The sequence below is a fragment of the Zingiber officinale genome, chromosome 8B, assembly GCF_018446385.1.
Source record: "Zingiber officinale cultivar Zhangliang chromosome 8B, Zo_v1.1, whole genome shotgun sequence".
In the NCBI taxonomy this organism is placed as follows: Eukaryota; Viridiplantae; Streptophyta; class Magnoliopsida; order Zingiberales; family Zingiberaceae; genus Zingiber; species Zingiber officinale.
In genome coordinates, this window is record NC_056001.1 from 16,250,405 (window position 1) to 16,268,475 (window position 18,071).

Consider the following 18,071-nt stretch of genomic DNA (forward strand, 5'->3'; position numbering starts at 1 on the left):
ACTATTCTCTAAGGATGACCGTTACTTAACTACTACTCTACTTACTAGTGTCACTGACGCTAGTATTAGCAATACTTAGATTTATCACTGTTCAGAGGAATTCCTACCGAAAAATTTCGGCAGAGTCTCCCATGTACCGGTGACCAAATCCATAGTACATAAGATATATACGCAGCCACAGGCGGCTGGAACTCATTTTTCACAACCACGCAGTTATAAAAACAACAGTAAAGACAACCAACTATATCACTCCACAAATAATTAAAGTGACTAAATGCATATGCGGAAATAAACTCAACTACAATCTCACAAACTTCATAATAGTGTTAAAGAAAAGAACTAAAGCATAAACTCTAATCAAATAGGTCCTGCAGGTTTGATGACACTCTCTGGATCTCTCCATAGTCGCAGTCATCACACACCTTCATCACCACCACCATCCTGTCGTCTCCCTTCATATCTTAGCTTTTCCTTTATCTGCAGTAGGAGGAAAAAAAAAAGATCTATAAGCGAAAACGCTTAGTAAGTACTAATCTATCTCACAAAAACTCGAAGTGCATAAAAGTAATGCAATAATACTGAAACTGAAATGCTAAAGCAAAGCTGCATGTACTCATGGTATACAGAAATAAAACTGAATACTAAATATGCTCACTAACTGACAGGAAAGTAATGAAACAACTACTGTAAGCTTAGAATTAAAGAACTAAACTTTTATTGATTCTAAGCGTAAACTTGTTTCATTTTCTTATATCCTTATACTAGAAATTAATCTTTTAATTTCTCTTTCACTTTCTTCTTCTTGTTCTTCTTACTTTTCTTATACTAGAAATTAATCTTTTAATTTCTCTTTTACTTTCTTCTTCTTGTTCTTCATACTTTTCTTATACTAGAAATTAATCTTTTAATTTCTCTTTTACTTTCTTCTTCTTGTTCTTCTTACTTTTCTTATACTAGAAATTAATCTTTTAATTTCTCTTTTACTTTCTTCTTCTTTTCTTTTCTTTCTTCTTCTTTGGGCCCAGGCTTAGTACCATCTTTGTTTTGCGCGCTCTCTAATAGTGACTGGGGTAGCGAGCCTCCAGCCCTATGAGGATAAAGACCTCGGTCTTACCAGGGCCAAGACCTCGGAATTGGTCACCTGGATTTGTTTAACGACAACCTCGGAAGTCGGGTACTAGCCTCTTACTTTAGTTTACTTGTTATCTCTTTTTAACTAGACCTTGGTCTTTTCCTTTTTACTCAGTTTTCTCATAATCCTTTATTAGAGTTTATTGGAATCCTTTAGATATACCTAACAAGTGTAGGATTACAATTAACTAAGCATGTTATATAAAAACAATACAAGGGAAACAAATCTAACTCTCTCTAAGCATGTTATAAAACAAAGTAACAGAAGAGCAAATCTGAACTTTCTAAACATGCTGTAAAACAAAGGAAAAGAAAGCACATCTGAACTTACTAATCATGTATAGAATAGAGCAAAAGAAAGCTAATTCAAACTTGCTAATCATGCTGTAAAATAGAGCAAAAGAAAGCTAACTTAGACTTACTAAACATGCTGTAAAATAGAGCTAAAGATAGCTAACTTGGACTTACTAAACATGCTGTAAAATAAACAACTGAATGCTACTTTAAACTTCCTAAACATGCTATAAATAAATCAAAAGAATACAACTTCAGGCTTCTTTAACGTGCTATAAAATAGGCAACAGAATGCTACTTCAAACTTTCTAAACATGCTATAAATAAAGTAAAAGAATACAACTTCAGGCTTCTTTAACGTGCTATAAAATAGGCAACAGAATGCTACTTCAAACTTTCTAAACATGCTATAAATAAAGCAAAAGAATACAACTTCAGGCTCCTTTAATATGCTGTCCAAAACTAATCCCTAAACAACCTTAACTCTGTACAATATGATCTTAAAGCAAGGAAATTCAAGCATAAAACACAACTCAAAGAATTCAACAGCAAGCCAAAAGAATGTATCCTTAGATGAACTCACGGCAGCAACATGAGGTAACCATAGCAATATGTACGGTATGATCCAAAACAGGGCAGCAAAGAACCAACCGGAAACTCAACTGTGCATGGCAAAATCCCTAGCAACAATTAAGGATAGAATGCATAACACAACAACCCTAGCATACAATTCTACATGCTTAACTTAAATCATTCATCTTCTTCCTATAAGACTCACGGCAGAAAATTAAAGAACCCAAAAATCTTTACAACGTGCCTTGAATTCAAAATGAACAAAGAACACAATTTCTTGACCTTAACATGCTATGCTCATGAAAAGCAAAGGGCAACTTGCTGTGCAGCCCAAATACTAAGTCTAGGGTTCATGCTAGGCCTCGGAAGCAAGGAAAAATCAAAACGGAAAACCCGAAACAACTCCTACCGCAGGTGAGTAGTACTTACCATGCCTTCTTGGACTTACAACCAAAGGAGGAGGTCTAGGGTTTCAGTGAAGTTTCAATCTCGGCAGCTTCTTGGTGTTCCCGAGTTCCCTTCGTCGCGGTGATCATGCACGGGTGAAGGCCGGCCGGAAGAAGCCTTCGTCGGCGCCGAAGAAAAGACCTAACGTCGTCGCCCCTTTTCGCCCGAGAGAGGAGCCGCCGCGTGAGAAGAGGAGAGGGAAGTTAGGTTTTGGGGAAATGAAAACCTAAACCTTCTCTTATAATTCGGGTTTTTATTCATTACTATCTATGCTTTAAATTTATTTCTCCCCATACTTAGTTAACAAAGCCCGGTAGCTCAGCTGGTTGGGCCGTGTCCAGTTGGGTCGGTCCGACCCGAGGTCGTGTGTTCGAGTCTCACCTTCAACGGTTTTTTGTCAAAACTTCTTTCTTTTTGTAAACATACCAAACGACCTCCAAAAATTACGTAAAAATACTCTAAAAATTTCTAAAAATCTCTAGAATATTTTAAAAGTATTTCCAAATATTTTTAGGGACATTTGGAACTCGAAATGGGAAAATTTGGGTCGTTACAATTAAAGAGAAGAAGAAGAGAATATTTTATCATAAAGAGACCCCCTTGAAATGGAAGCAGAAGCTTAAAGCTGGGTTGTTTGTTAATTTTCTTATGTAGTTAATTTTTGAAATTTGAAGATAACATTTTCATGGATTAAATGTAGTAAATATTTAGTTTTGTATTGGTGGTTTATTTATATTAAATAAAGATTGGTTGTTTGTTATTATCATGTTACAACATGAACATTAAAGACAACGGTTAGAAATATTATAAAAAGTACGTAACCACAACGGATTTTTTTTTTTATAAAAAGTGATAAAAGACAACGGTTTTATCTGTTGTAAAACATATTAAAATTATCTACCACAACGGTTTTAAAATTAATCTGTTGTAAAAAGAGTCTACCACAACAGTTTATTTATGTTGTTGAAATTCTCTACCACAATGGTTTTAAAACGTTGTCGTATCCTTCGTAAACAAATTTTGAGCATATAAACAACAACAGATAAAAACCGTTGTCAAATGTCTACAAAGACAACGGATTCAAAACCGTTGTCGTAGGGCAATTCATTCTACAACGCCCTCAGTTACAACGGTTTTTTGACCATACGACAACGGATAATATCCGTTGTCGTTTACAGTTTTTGTTGTAGTGATCAATCGAGTGGACAACAAGCGGGAATATTACCTCTCCCCACTATACAAGCACAAACGTCGGATCAAGTACGGCTAGAGAAACCATCAGCCTGACAAGAAGAAAATCACAACAATGCTGCCCGAGGCAGCATAAACATGATAGATGGAGGATCCACTGATGGTGATTCCAATTGGGCAAGAAAGTCGCACGCTTGGTGATTAATGATTCACGTCGTTGGATGTAGTGCTGAGAAGGTAGCAGGGCCAGAAATTAATTTTGGGCCTAAATATTTAGTAGGGGTGCAAGTATCCCATGATGATGCATTGATAATTAAAACTGTTATAGTCAATTACAACATTTCACGTACTTTTATTGATACTAGTAGCTTTGTTAACATTATCTTTAAACAGACTTTTGATCAGCTGCAGATCGACTCGAGTGAGCTTTAGCCTATGGTCACTCCATTATATGGGTTCACAGGCAATGACGTACAACCACTTAATCAAATAATATTGGCCATATCTTTAGGGGAGGAGCCCCTTATGCGGACACGCCGATCGATTTTCATGGTGGTGGACTCTCCATCAGTATACAATGTCATATTGGGTTGGTCGACCTTGAATGAATTCAGGGCAGGCATTTCTACTTTCTGCCAGAAAATAAAATTCTCTATAGATGATCAAGTAGGGGAAGTCAAGGGAGACCAAATAGTAGCACGTAAGTGCTACGTGGAGGTGGTAAGGGCGGAAGCTAATGTCGCCCGAAAAGCTCAGAGGATGGATATCAACGACATTCATGAAAAGTCGCCCACTCTTGTATATGAGGAGAAGGAAGAGGTGCAGATACAAGTCGGCCGACCGGAAGCTACTACCTACATCGCGATCGATCTAGCTATTGATCTCAAGGAAGACTTGGTAAAATGCATAATGAGAAACAGTGACGTGTTCGCACGGAGACCTAAGGAGGTAAAATGTGTTACACCAACAGTTATGGAACACACTCTACATGTATACCCAGATGCCCGGCCATTCAAGCAAAAGAAAAGGGACTTTGGAGCTGATCAAAATAAAATTATCAAGGAAAAAGTGGATAAACTACTGGAAGCCGGATATATTCGGGAAGTACAATTTCCAAGCTAGTTGGCTAATGTTGTCTTGGTTTCTAAGCCCTGTAATAAGTGTTGAGTATGTATTGATTTTCGGAACCTCAACAAAGCTTATCCAAAGGATTATTATCCTCTGCCTTGTATAGATCAAGTGGTGGATTATACATTTAGATGTGAATTCATTAGTATGCTAGGCGTCTATCAAGGGTATCACCAAATTTCACTCGCCAAGGCGGATCAGGAAAAGGTTAGTTTAACAATTGCTGAGAGTAGGACTTATTATTACAATGTTATGCCTTTTGGTTTCAAGAATGCAGAAGCTACTTATCAGTGGCTTATGAACAAGGTCTTTCAGAAGCAGATTGGAAGGAACATGAAAGTTTATGTGGATGTCATTCTTATTAAATCTATATGGGATTCTAGTTTATGTGTTGATATTGAAGAAACTTGTAGGACCCTGAGGAGGTATGCGCTCAAGCTCAATCCCAACAAGTGTTTATCTGGGGCCAAGAGCGGTAAGTTCTTGGGATACATAGTGATCGAGCAGGGAATAGAAGTCAACCCCAGCAAGGTAAAAGCATTACAAGACATGGCTCCCCCAAAGAACCTAAAGGAGGCCCAAAGATTGACAGGGAGGATTACTGCCCTATCTCGCTTCATTTCTCGGTCGACCGATCGGAGTCTCCCCTTCTTCAAGGAACTCCGACGAGCAACTAAGTTCCAATGGGATGAGGAGTACATCAAGGCGTTTGAGGAGCTAAAAAAATATTTGTCCACTAATTTAAAAATAAATGAACGTCAGTTTTTACACTCAAATTCATCTCTTAAACAAAAATCTTAACGGTCCCTTTAGAACCGTTTATGTCCCAGCATAGCTGCCTATGGGGATGTTAGACATTTAGCAAGTTATTTTCGCACCTGTTAATAATTGTTCATAAGATCTATTATAATAAATATTCATGTAGGTATCAACGGGAGCAAATTCATCTATTTTTGAACTTAGGGGACATTTGGTTTGGATTTGTGAATCAAAATGGTAATGAGTTTGATTATGGGGTCAATAGGAATGAGATTCAAATGTGGAACCGCCACATCAGCAGCTCCCTAGAGCTAGTCCCACGGATATGGAGGGAGGTAAATACAGGTACACAACTGAAAATGCATGGTCGGGACATTAACCCCAGGCAATGACACCCCGAGGATAGAACCCTGGATCTCTCGGTCATGAAACCATGTGCCCCCAGTTGTGCTACGCCCTGGGGACTAATAGGAATGAGAATCAAGATTGTATTATCGGTGTTTGGTTTAAATCAATGTCAGTAATACTAATGAAATAAATTTCTAATTTTATCCTTATTAATTAATGTATTAAAAAATATTTTGAGTTTTTTTTCATTTTAAATAACTCAATATAAGGTTTAAAAAATAACTACAATATATAAGATTTTTTTTATCGATAATTTTAGTGCTTTTACTTTTTTTCCCGTTTTCTTCTTTCGTTGGCACATCTCTCTTTCCTCTTACCATTTCGCCCCCGACCTTATGACTATCACTGAGGCAAAAGAACCTAAACCTATGATTTGCATCGGCTGCGCTGGTGAGTGTCACGATAAAGCTGGATTGCTTTTGCTTCCTCCACCAGATGTTTGTGGGTCGGTGGGACGACAACTTTGTCGATTAGGCTGCGAGTCCGTTAATCGCTGATCGGAGACAGGTAGATGAGCCGAGTTGTTGTTGAGCAATGGTTTACATTTAAGAGGAGAAAGTTGCAGCCTAACTGAAGGATCTTTAACTGAATGACCTTGGGAGATCTGATGGCGTCCAGGTTCTTCGGGTCGTTGTCATCCTTTTCATATCATTTGGATTTCTTTGGCTGGGAGGATGGGGAAGTGGTAGTGGGAGAGAGGGAGCAGGAGATGAGGCAATCGTCTAGGAACAACATTGCAAGTGACGGATGTTGTTGCCAAGGCAGCAACATGGTGTACTTGACTCAGACGCTAGATTTCCTTCGCTGGAGCTACTCCGACCAACTTCCACTTCGTCGGCTGATGGGGCTGCGACACAGAGGATGCGAATGAAGGGGGCACGGGAATATTTGGTATCAAGGGGAAAAATTCGTATTAGGTCAAGAGTATTTTTGAAATAAAAAAATATTTTGATTGTTGAAAATAGAGTAATGCTGATTAGGGGGGGAGGGGGAATGAATCATTGTCCAATATTTATAAGGATTCATTCCCTTATTTATATTCTCATTCTTATAATCCAAAGATTAACATTGATAATCAATGATTACTATTTTCATTCCCCATCCTTATTCCTCTAAACAAAACAACCCCTTAATACTAAAAGGTCATCAAGGAAGGCCAATCAAATAAAGGAAGCTTGAATTGGCAAACTGATAGAGCTGGAACAAAATGGAGAAACTAGAGATATATTTTAAGTTTAAATTAACAATAGGAAAAAATATCTATTCATTTTCTATAAAATTTTACATAAAAATAGAATATATATAAAAATTAATAGTAAAATCATGAATGTAATAGTTGAAATAAAAAGGCCTTATAATATTATACAATTTATCATTATACATTAAAATGATAATTCAAAGATCAGAGCACAAGCAAGCTAAGTACACAATACTAATACTAATCAGTAATTACAAATGTTATAAGAGAAATAAATGCACGTAATTAGTATAGCTAAGCCCCTTGGCTAACCAATTCAGTAGCATAAACCTGCCCATACTCTCCCTTCTTAACCTCCTCGTCCTCAAAGTGATCAGCTCTTACGTTCAAGGTCAGCGTGAGGCAAACAAGCCACAAGATGGCCGCATCAAGGGCGAGAAAAGCTGCGCCACCAAACATGCCGGTCTTTGCCGTGGGACACTGAGTCGTGAGATCGTAGTGAACGTTGCGGGATCGGTGTAGGCCTTCAGTAACGACAGTCCATATCAAGAACGCAAATGCTAGAGTTGACACAATCCTGAAACAAGACGATAACAAGTTTATGAATACAGAACTGATGCCTACACAGTAAGAAAGAGGAGTGAACTCACTGAGCGATCACAAAGAATACGAATAAGGCGGAGTAGCCAAATAGGACATTGTTTGAAACAGCCTTCCCTTTGTAGTTAAAGAACACAGCGACGTGCCCTCCTATGATCGTAAAAACTAGAGCAACGACTGACAAAGACCCGACAAGCACTGTCGGATCGCTTGGGAATTTGCAGATCACAACGCCCTTTCCTTGAATTGGAGTTCCAAACGGAGGCTGTAAAATGAATACGCGAAATGAAACGCTGAACCTTAATACTAAAGAATATAATTCCAAGAGATAGCAGAGGGAACCTTTTTGTTCTCTGCGACAATAGCCAATATGAAGGACAAGAAGCCTTGAATAATCACAAAGGACCCAATCTTTCCACTTTGCTCCAAGGCCATTGCTGTTCGCGAGGTAACGGATCAAATCGCGGATTCAACACTGAGATATCCAAAAGGAAATATGAAGCTGCAGAATGTAAATTTTAGAGAAAATGAGAAAGAAGAATGACTAATAGGGTTTAAATTAAACCTGCTGAGAATTCTGAGAATTTGTGGCTTGTATATCCTTTGTGAATGCGTTGCATATATATCGTTGGAGGAGATCCATAATAAGTGCGCAATAAATAGGAGACGAGCTGGATTTTGATAATACGTTTGATTTATTAGGTTGAGCGATTCTGACGCCAACCAAACTGTAGGAATGAGTTTAAAATTCTGATATTTCTACATCCTAACAGTATATAGTGAAAAATAAAATTTATATTGTATGATTAAATAATTAAATCAAAGGAATGTCTGTAACAATTTTTTAAATAAATATAACTATAATCTTTAATTAAACTATGCATTATAAATTAATCATTTAAGTTAGATTCAAAAAATATAATAAAGATAAACTATCAAATGATTGAAACATCTAATAATAATTTAATCATTTTATTTAAACATGCTTGACTATCTAAAACAAGGATACTAAATCATTTTTTATAATCTAAGTAAAACTATTAACATATGTATCATTATACATATGAATCAAAACATATATTAAGAATTATACCTCCTAGACAACTTTTGTTTGGGGATGACTCCTACTATTTTAGTATTAGTGAAATCGATCTTCGTTGTTTGTCTCAAACTCATGCTTTCTTAGTCTAATCCGATCCACGATCGGAGTCCCTTTTTAAATACTTGATCGTACTAAAGATCAAGTGTCCTTTTTCGTCGAGACAATAGAAAAACCTTCCTCGAGGGAGATATTGTCCAATTATCCCTTCACAAGGGGCTGCCAAAAAAACCCTCAACAAGAGGTGGCAACTACAGAAAAATCTACAAAGTGATGGGCGGCAATAATGCTTCTCAAAGAGGAGAAGAAACAACAAGGAGATGGATCTCTTTCGATGAAAGAAAGGGAAGAAGGTCTCTATCTTCTTCCTTTAAGATGTGGCGGCAACTTGGGAAAGGGGTTGTCGAAATTCTCTGATACGATAATGAAGAGGGGCTCAACCAAAGATTAGTCAAAGGTGGAAAGGCTCTCTGACTTGGAGGTCAAAGTCAAAATGATTAAAGGCCCAGAATGATCGAAGCTCCCTGGTCGGTCGAACAAGGACGTCGAACGACCCAAACCCAAGAACTCTCAAAATGGGAGTTAAGCGACAAGCAGCAACTTCCAGTCCCGGCTGATCAGATGCTACGGCCGGGCAGAAAAAGTTAACACCCCAACAGTAGGAAGGCCGAGTAGAGAATAAGTCACTAGTTCCGAGCAGTACGACCGAACGGGGGCGGTCCGGCTGAGCGACATTCAGTCGACCAATTGTAGGTCCTACCTCCATATCTCTACGTACTCTTGATGTGTTACCGTAAGCGCATGGTTGTTATCAAGTAATAAAATTTATAAGTCGATCCCACAAGGATTGAGGATTAAATGTTAATTGGTTTTGCACTTCGAATTTAGCTAGACAACAATCGATAAACGTTGTTTTAGATTTTCAACTAAGCTGCAAAAATAAAAGTAAAAAAAGATAACTGAGAAAGTTCTTAGTTCAGAAAATGTTTCAAGTCGAGGATTTCATTGTAATAGTAGATTTTGTGCTATGAATTCATCCTTTTCTAGTTGTCCACTTGTATGTTTATAGGACAATCTAAAATAGTACCGAATTCCACCCCACGACGGTGTATCAGAGTACTTCCTCTGTTAGTAACCAAGTATGCCATTAAGTGAAGAGTAACTTAGAGAGTTCAGGTTTTCAGTAGAGTACCTCCTGTTACAAGGTCCCCCCAGGTGTACGTCTCTAGATTACATAGGTCACTTGCGTAGCATATGATTAGGAGAAGCCCATTAGGTCAAGTGATAGATTTATCCATACATAGAATCATTCTCCCTTAGGAGGTTATGTTCTATATAGAAGGATAGTTACCTTAGATACTTAACGTTAAACAAGTATCCTAAGGTCATGTCGAGCTATATCGGAACATACACTCAAAAGAGACAACAATTTATGCATCTGGTCAATGAAAATTCAGGTCCATGCCCAGTCCCAATTATAGACACACAATAATGTATCTAACTCAAAAATAAGATCTATGCATACAGAAATTCAATCTAGATAGATAAATTCATGCTCCAAAGGGTAGGCCTACTTGTTGGCACAGGGAGCACCAAACGATAGAACCTAAGTTTTGATTATGGCAAAGGGTCCAAAGTTAAAGTTACTTGTTGTCTAACAAGTGTGAATGAGCTTGCAGGAAAGTATAGGTCCTAAGAGGAGGTAACCTTAAGTAAAGGAAAGTCGTAGTTGCGGTTAGGCACGAAGTCCTGATACAGGGGATTGGCGAAGTCTTGGCGGGTCGAGCACTTTGGGCGAAATCCTAGAGTCGGGGACTCTATGTAAAAATCCTGATGGTTGCGGACCGGGTGAAAGTCTGGACGGGTCGTGGAGTGGACGTTCAGCGTAAAGACTTGAAGTCTCGGACGCTGAGCAAAAGTACAGACGATCTAGAGGAATGGTCTGGCAAAAGGTAATTTCTCCTAAGAGGAGTAGGTGAGGACGCGCTCTCCGTTGAGGGAACAACAGGCTTTGGTTTGACCTAGGGTTTTCAAGGAAATTCAAAAATTAGAACCAGAATCGGGCAGTCCGAAGACTGTCAAAACTAATTTTACTTCACATGTTATCTGCTTATTTTCTAAACTCTGTTTTGCAGGAAACTAATATTTTACAGGTTAAAATTTTGGCCTTGATCGATCGACCAAACCTCCAAGCAAACAGATCAGATTTTCAGCAACTTGATCGGGTTCGACCAAGGGATCGGTCGACCGAACTATGGCTTTAGTCAATCGAACAGTGGATAGGCGTCGACGTAGTCAGGCCGGGTTGATCGGACCAGATAAGCCAGCAAAGAAAGCGAGATTGGTCGATTGAACGGTGGGATTGGTCGATCGAACAAAGGCTCTATCCGAAACGGCAGAATTTGGATGGGAAGCTGGACAGGCTCAGAAGGTTCAGTTGATCGAACACCTGCATCTGTTGGCCGATCAGCGTCGAGTCAAAGATTGATCCCAAGATCCGTGGATCTAGATCAGATCTACCTCGACTATAAAAGAGGGTTCGACCAATAGCTTTGAAGCAACACTTTTTAGATAATCCTTAGCTTCTACGCGCTGCTCCGATAAACTCTACGACGCTCGAACTATGCTCCGAAGATGAAAAGCTCGACCTTCCAGATCCTCAGAAGTTGTCGGTATAATTTTAATTAAGTTTACTTCAAGTGTATTATTCTTGTACCTCATTTGTAATTTCTGAATTGATAGTGAATTGCCTAATGAAAGCGATCAACGATCGTAGACCTTAGGTAGGAGTCATTATAGGCTTCGAACCAAGTAACTAAAAGTGTTAGCGATTTCTTTATTTGTTTGTTTATTTCCACTTCATTTTATTCTGTCTATTTTTTGAAAAAGTAAAAAAGCCATGAGTGTTATTCATGCCCCCCCCCCCCCCCCCCCCTCTAGCACTCATCGATCCTACAATTGATATTAGAGCGGGGTCCTTTGAATGGGTGAAACTACCATTCAAGCAAATTTTTTAGTGGTATTAGTTTTTAAATTTTTCAGAGTCGATCGAAATCAGTACAGTTACCTTTTCCCGATCAGTTTTTCTTGCAATCAAGTTTTCTTCTCGAAACTGATGCAACACCACTCGAATTCATTTAGTTTTTTATATATACTTTATTCTACACTACTAAATCAAGACCTAGTGTTAGGACAAGTTCTATTTTCTTTTTGTTGTGCAAGAACTCATTTTCAAATGGCCCACCAAGAAGGGTATAGCACTGCACGCCCTCCCTTCTTCTTCAACGAAGACTTCGGCTATTGGAAGAACTGAATGGAGTACCTGTTTGGATGTATACTAAAAGCCTAAATTTTGTATGAATATTTATTGAATAAATATTTATTTTGTAATAAGAATCACATTGATCAAATGTCTGCATTTAGTTAAATATAGTTGTCCATTTAATTTATATTATAGATAACATGGTGTGTGGTGTCATACAGAAGATCATGTTATCAGTTCCTTATAAATTATAAATAGTAGTTCAACCAAGATGGATTGGGACAAACCATTGGATTGGTTGTAGTGTAATTTAGTACTAGTTTATCTTGACTATAAAATTACACTAGTACACTATGTGTGTATTGAGTAGAACCATTTGAATTGTTCCTTTTATAATGACTGCATAAAAGAACATAACCTCTGTTATTATGGATGTGTGTACTCTTAATCTCAATATAATAAAAAGCACATATACTTAGTATTTATTTCTTTAATTTATCAATGGGTGAGATTTATTCGTTAAATCAATAGGCCTGATAAGTTTGGAAATAATATTATTTATATGGTGTGTTGTTGATTATAGAAGGAAACTGTGTCCTAGTTATCTAGGTTGATGATATCCCCTTGAGGAGCTCATAAGGATTGTCATATAAACCCTGCAGGTGGACTTAGTCTGACATGACAATGAAGTTGAGTGGTACTACTCTTGGAGCTAGATATTAATTAAGTGAGTTGTCAGTAACCAATTTAATTAATGGACATTCAATATCTTAAATACAGGGAGACTAATGTACTCATAATAAGAAGGAGCTCATAAGGTAATATGGGATTGGTGCGGTAGTTCAATAATAACTCTTTAGTGGTATGAGTTATTATTGATGAACTTGAGTTGAGTGTTCAGGTCAAACACAGGAAGCTTAAGTCCATCAGGAGGCCAAAACCAATTCCTCCTCTAGGTCCCTATTGTAGCCTATTAATTAAAAGTCTTTTTATCCACCAGAAACCTAGCTTCTTACCCAAGCCAGGGGTCGGCCACATCCTTGCTTTGTGCCCAAGCAAGGGGTCGGCCAAGCCTATCTTGGTGTCCAAGATGTGGTCGGCCAAGCCTTTCGTGGTGCCCAAGCAAGGGGTCGGTCATAGTATGATAGAAAAGGATATTTTATTTAAAATTAAATTTTGATAAAATCTTTCCTTTTTTGAAGCTATCCACATGGTTTTAAAAGAGAGTTTTAAATTTTAAAATCTTTCCTTTTATAGCTATCTACAAAGGATTAAAAAAGAGATTTTAATTTTGTTAAAATCTTTCCTTATTTGTAGTATTTAAAAGAGATATTTTAATTTTGATAGAACTTTCTTTTTTGTAATCATGTTTTAAAAAAAAATTAAATTTTAATATTTCCTTTTTTTGTAGTCGTCTACAATGTTTAAAAGAGAGAAATTAATTTTAAAACTTTCCTTTTGTAACTATCACAATAGAAAATTTAAAAGAGAGAGATTTTAATTGTTATTAAAATTTCCTTTTTTTCCATGACCGAGGATTATAAAAGAGAGGTAGATGGTGCCTTATGGGGTAACACACAACCTAAGTCTCCTCTTCTATTCCGTGGTGGCCAGCCCTTCTTCTCCCTTTCTCCCTTGAGGCCGACGGCAACTCTCTTCTTCCTTGGTGGTCGGTTGTTTAGTGGAGCAGAAGAAGAAGAAGAAGACCTCTTCACCTTGTTTTCTTCCTTAGGGTCGGCGGCACATCAAGAGGCATCTTCTTATGGCCGGTTGCTTGGAGAGGAAGAAGAAAAGTAGGAAGTTTCCTATTTTGATTTCCCTTGGTGGCCGAATTTCTTGGAGGAGAAGAAGTTGTTTGGGTGGATTTCATCTTGGTAGATCGTCACCCACACGACGTCCAAGAGAAGGAGAGGAATACAACAGAAGATCAAGAGGTCTTTTAGTTACAAAGAAAGGTATAACTAATTAATTATTATGCTTCAAATTAATTAGTTTATGTTCTTTGTATGGATCCTCAAATACCAACACAAGAGACTAGTGATTTCGTGTTTCGTTTTGTGTTTCGATTTAGTGTTTTGATCTTGTGCTTCTATTGAAGTCTCTGTAGTTAAACCTAAGGTTACTGTAAGAAGTTTAAATATCCAATTTCTTTGAAAGATTTTGTCTAGGAAGTGGTGGATGATCCCATATCCAAGAAGGTCAAGTGTCTCGCCATGTTTAACCTGGAAATCAATCCTTGAAATAGATATTTAATCAACTTCTGTAACATGGGATGAACTTGGATTAATAATGTTAAGTATCATTTACAATCCAAGTTTTAACTACTGAAGAACACATGAGTTGAACTTGAAGTAAGAATGTTAAGTTCCGTTTCCAATTCAAGTTTAACTCATGAGGAACACATAGGTTGTTAGGAAAGTTCTGTGCTTGTATAAATTGTTATACAAGAGAAGCATAACGGAATTCCGAGTAGCGACCATCAATTGGTATCAGAGCTAGTTTTCTGCCTCTGTGTGTTTGGTTTTCAGTTAAATTATGCACTTTTCATACATAAATTTATGCAGTATAATAGTAGGATGTGCAAATAGATTAACTCTATGGTTGCAGACATCCTAGTTCCAACTATTATGGCCCTATTATGTTTGTGTGTGATTGGACCCTCGGGCATGTCGAGGGCATTTTATGTGTGTGCATGATTGTAATTATTAAATACAGCAGGAGTTGTATTAGTTTTAGGATTTTACATTTTTATTCGATCTAGATTACATGTACATTCCTTCATGGAATATATGATCAATAAATGTAAAATTTTATTTTGTTGCGGATCATATTCTTGCGAGGCGTGGTACTATTTGAGGACCAGAGGCACAGCAGAAAAGGAAGCAAGAAGGACGCAACAAAATAAACCCTAGGGTCGGCGGCCAGAGTTGGCGACAGCTAGGGTTAGCGCCTAGCGACATACAGAGGACAGCTATGGATGAGACCATAATAGTTAGAAAATTAGTTTTCATATTTATTGCCTTTTTTGTTGTGATGTGTGTGTTGTGCTCTGTGTGTGTGTGTGTGTGCATATTAAAATTCCTCGTTTTAAATAACTAAGTGGGAGAGGAATTATTTAAATTTCACGATCTCCATTACTGGTTTATAAGTGATGCATTCAAACTTGCGCGTTGGCTCTGAGTGCCTTCCTCCACATCGAATGAGTTTGTTTGCGGATCACTAGATCAAACTTCCTTTATGGATGATTATAGGAAGTTATTTAGGTGCGTATGATCTTCTCCATCTAAAGGGGCACAATCCTATTTAATGGATTAAGTATCAAGTAATGGTATACACTTAGATGCATTTAAGAGTATCCTCCCCATCGGAGTCACTGCTATTATTTGTGTAACCGAAGAAAAACCAACTATTAATTTTATTTGTCATAAAATTAGGTTGATAAGGTAATAAAATTAATGGGTAAAACCCCCTCTTACAAATGTTTGAATTTGTATACGTCCACACTATCATGGCATACAAAATTCACAGTGTTTTGAGGTGTTGGTGAATTTAAATGATATTGTTTGAGGAATCAATATTATTTTAAATTCTTAAGTTTTGACCAAGTATTTTGTGATTCTTAGGATTTCAAATGGCCTTCAATTCTCTTGCTGTTATATTGAAATAGAATAAACTTACTGGACTCAATTATATAGATTGGAAGAGAAACTTGGATATTGTCTTAACTGCTGAAGGCTACAAGTTCATACTTTTTGAGATCTGTCCAAGCTTACCTAATAGCGATTCTAGTGAAGAGGAGATTGAGTGTCATAAGAAATGGATCAGGGCAGATGAGAAGGCGCGGTATTACATTTTGGCTTCTATGTCAAATGTACTGCAACATCAACATCAGGTCATGCCTACTACTTATGACATGATAATCAATCTCAAGGAACTCTTTGGACACTAGAATCGGGCTGCTAGGCAACAAGCTATGAGAAACTTGATGGCAACCACCATGACTAAGGAGACACCCATAAGGGATCGTATCCTCAAAATGATGGTGGAACTTCTGACAGAACTTCAAGTAGCAAAAGGGTTATTTCATCAAAGCTCTCAAATTCACATTACTGAAAATGTTTCTGCTTCTAAACTAAAAGGTACAAGGAAGAAAAAGAAACAAGTTGGTTTAGTAAGGAAAGTGAATCGATCTCTAGGGACTGGACCGAAAGTAGGTGTGAAGAAGCCGAAAGGCAAGTGATTCACATGCAAGCAGTCTGGACATTGGAAGGTGGACTGCCCTCATAGAAAGGAGAACAATCAAGCTATATCTTATTCTCTTGTAGTTGAAACATGTTTAGTGGTGTTATCTATCGATATCTGGTGTGTAGATACGAGAACTACTGATCATGTTTGCAATTCATTGTAGGGGTTCCAGGAAACTCAACGACTACATGAAGGGGAGATTACTATCTACATGGGCAATGCTACAAAAGTGCCGGCTATTGCAGTGAGAGATGTTTATTTGTCTTTGATAGGAATAAAAGATTCATTTTGAGAAATTATCTTTATGTACCAAGTTTTAGAAAGAACTTAATTTCAGTTTCTAAACTCTTTATGGATGGATATTCTGTTTCTTTTGATGACAAAGTAGTTGTCAAGAAAAATAGGGAAGTTATCTGTCCTGGTACATTGGTTGGTAATTTGTATACTCTAAATCAAATAACTCCCACAATGCAACAAATGGAAATTAATAACACATCTTCTAATTCTAATAAGAGAAAGCAACCTTCGGAAATGAATCAAACATATCTTTGACATCTAAGGCTAGGTCATATTAACTTAAGTAGGATTCAAAAGTTAATAGCTGATGGACCTTTGGGTTTATTAGTGGTGAAAAATTTTCCAACCTATGAATCTTGCTTGGAAGGAAAAATGACCAAGAGACCTTTTAAGGACAAGGGGTATAGAGTCAAAGATGTGTTGGAATTGGTTCATTCTGATTTGTATGGACCTATGACTATCCAGGTAAGAGGTGGTTTTGAATATTTTGTCTCTTTTATAGATGACTATTCGAGATACGAATACATTTACTTGATACGTCGCAAGTCTGAGTGTTTTGATAAGTTCAAAGAGTACAAGGCTGATGTGGAGAAATATCATGGTAAAAGTATCAAGACACTACGGTCTGATCGTGGTAGCGAGTACCTCTTAGGAGAGTTTAGGAGTTACTTATCAGAGGCAGGGATTCAATCTCAACTGTCTGCACCTGGTACACCCCAACAGAATGGTGTGGCAGAACGAAGGAATAAGACTCTTATGGAAATGGTTGGATCAATGATGAGTTATTCAGAATTACTAAATTCATTTTAGGGATATGCTCTGAAAACGGCAGTGTATATTCTAAACTTGGTACCTTCTAAGTCAGTACCCTATACTCCCACAGAATTGTGGAATGGACGTAAGCCTAGTCTGAAGCATATTCGGATTTGGGGTAGTCCAGCACATGTGCTGAAGGGAGACACTGATAAGTTGGAATCACGTACAGAAGTTCGTTTGTTTGTGTGTTATCCTAAAGGATTGAAAGGCGGTTTATTTTATAGTCCTAAAGATCATAAGGTCATTGTTAGCACCAATGCCCGATTTTTAGAAGAGGAGTATGTAATGAATCACAAACCCATTAGTAAAATTGTTCTTGAAGAAATAAGAGAAGACACGTCTACCTTAGTACCAACGGTATAAGATGAAATACCACAAGAAACTGCGACACATATCACAAATGATGCACAATTACAAACAGTGTCACATCATAATGGGAGGGTTGTTCAACAACCTGATAGATTCATATTTTTGAGAGAGTCTTCAGACTTGATCCCTAGTAAACATGAACCTGATCCCTGCACATATGATGAAGCACTCCAAGATAAAGATGCAGCATCTTGGAAAAGTGCAATGAACTCTGAAATAGAATCTATGTATTCTAATCAGATCTGGGAGCTTGT

General features: G+C 37.5%; 1 protein-coding gene across 1 annotated transcript; it reads right to left on the reverse strand.

Moving 5' to 3' along the window:
- Window positions 1–7,423: 7,423 nt before the first annotated feature.
- Window positions 7,424–8,164, reverse strand: LOC122013552. Its single transcript, XM_042569816.1, has 3 exons — window positions 8,072–8,164; window positions 7,780–7,994; window positions 7,424–7,706 (listed from the first exon to the last, which is right to left on the reverse strand). Exons 1-3 carry the CDS (start codon window positions 8,162–8,164, stop codon window positions 7,424–7,426), a joined length of 591 nt encoding a protein of 196 aa, XP_042425750.1.
- Between the last annotated feature and the right edge of the window lie 9,907 nt (window positions 8,165–18,071).

Excerpts from the sequence above, each read along its gene's own strand:
- LOC122013552 (XM_042569816.1), bottom strand. The coding sequence starts at position 8,164 with ATGGCCTTGGAGCAAAGTGGAAAGATTGGGTCCTTTGTGATTATTCAA. Across the intron at positions 7,995-8,071 it reads TTGTCGCAGAGAACAAAAAG|CCTCCGTTTGGAACTCCAAT; the intron begins GTTCCCTCTGCT and ends TTCATTTTACAG. Across the intron at positions 7,707-7,779 it reads GTATTCTTTGTGATCGCTCA|GATTGTGTCAACTCTAGCAT; the intron begins GTGAGTTCACTC and ends GTCTTGTTTCAG.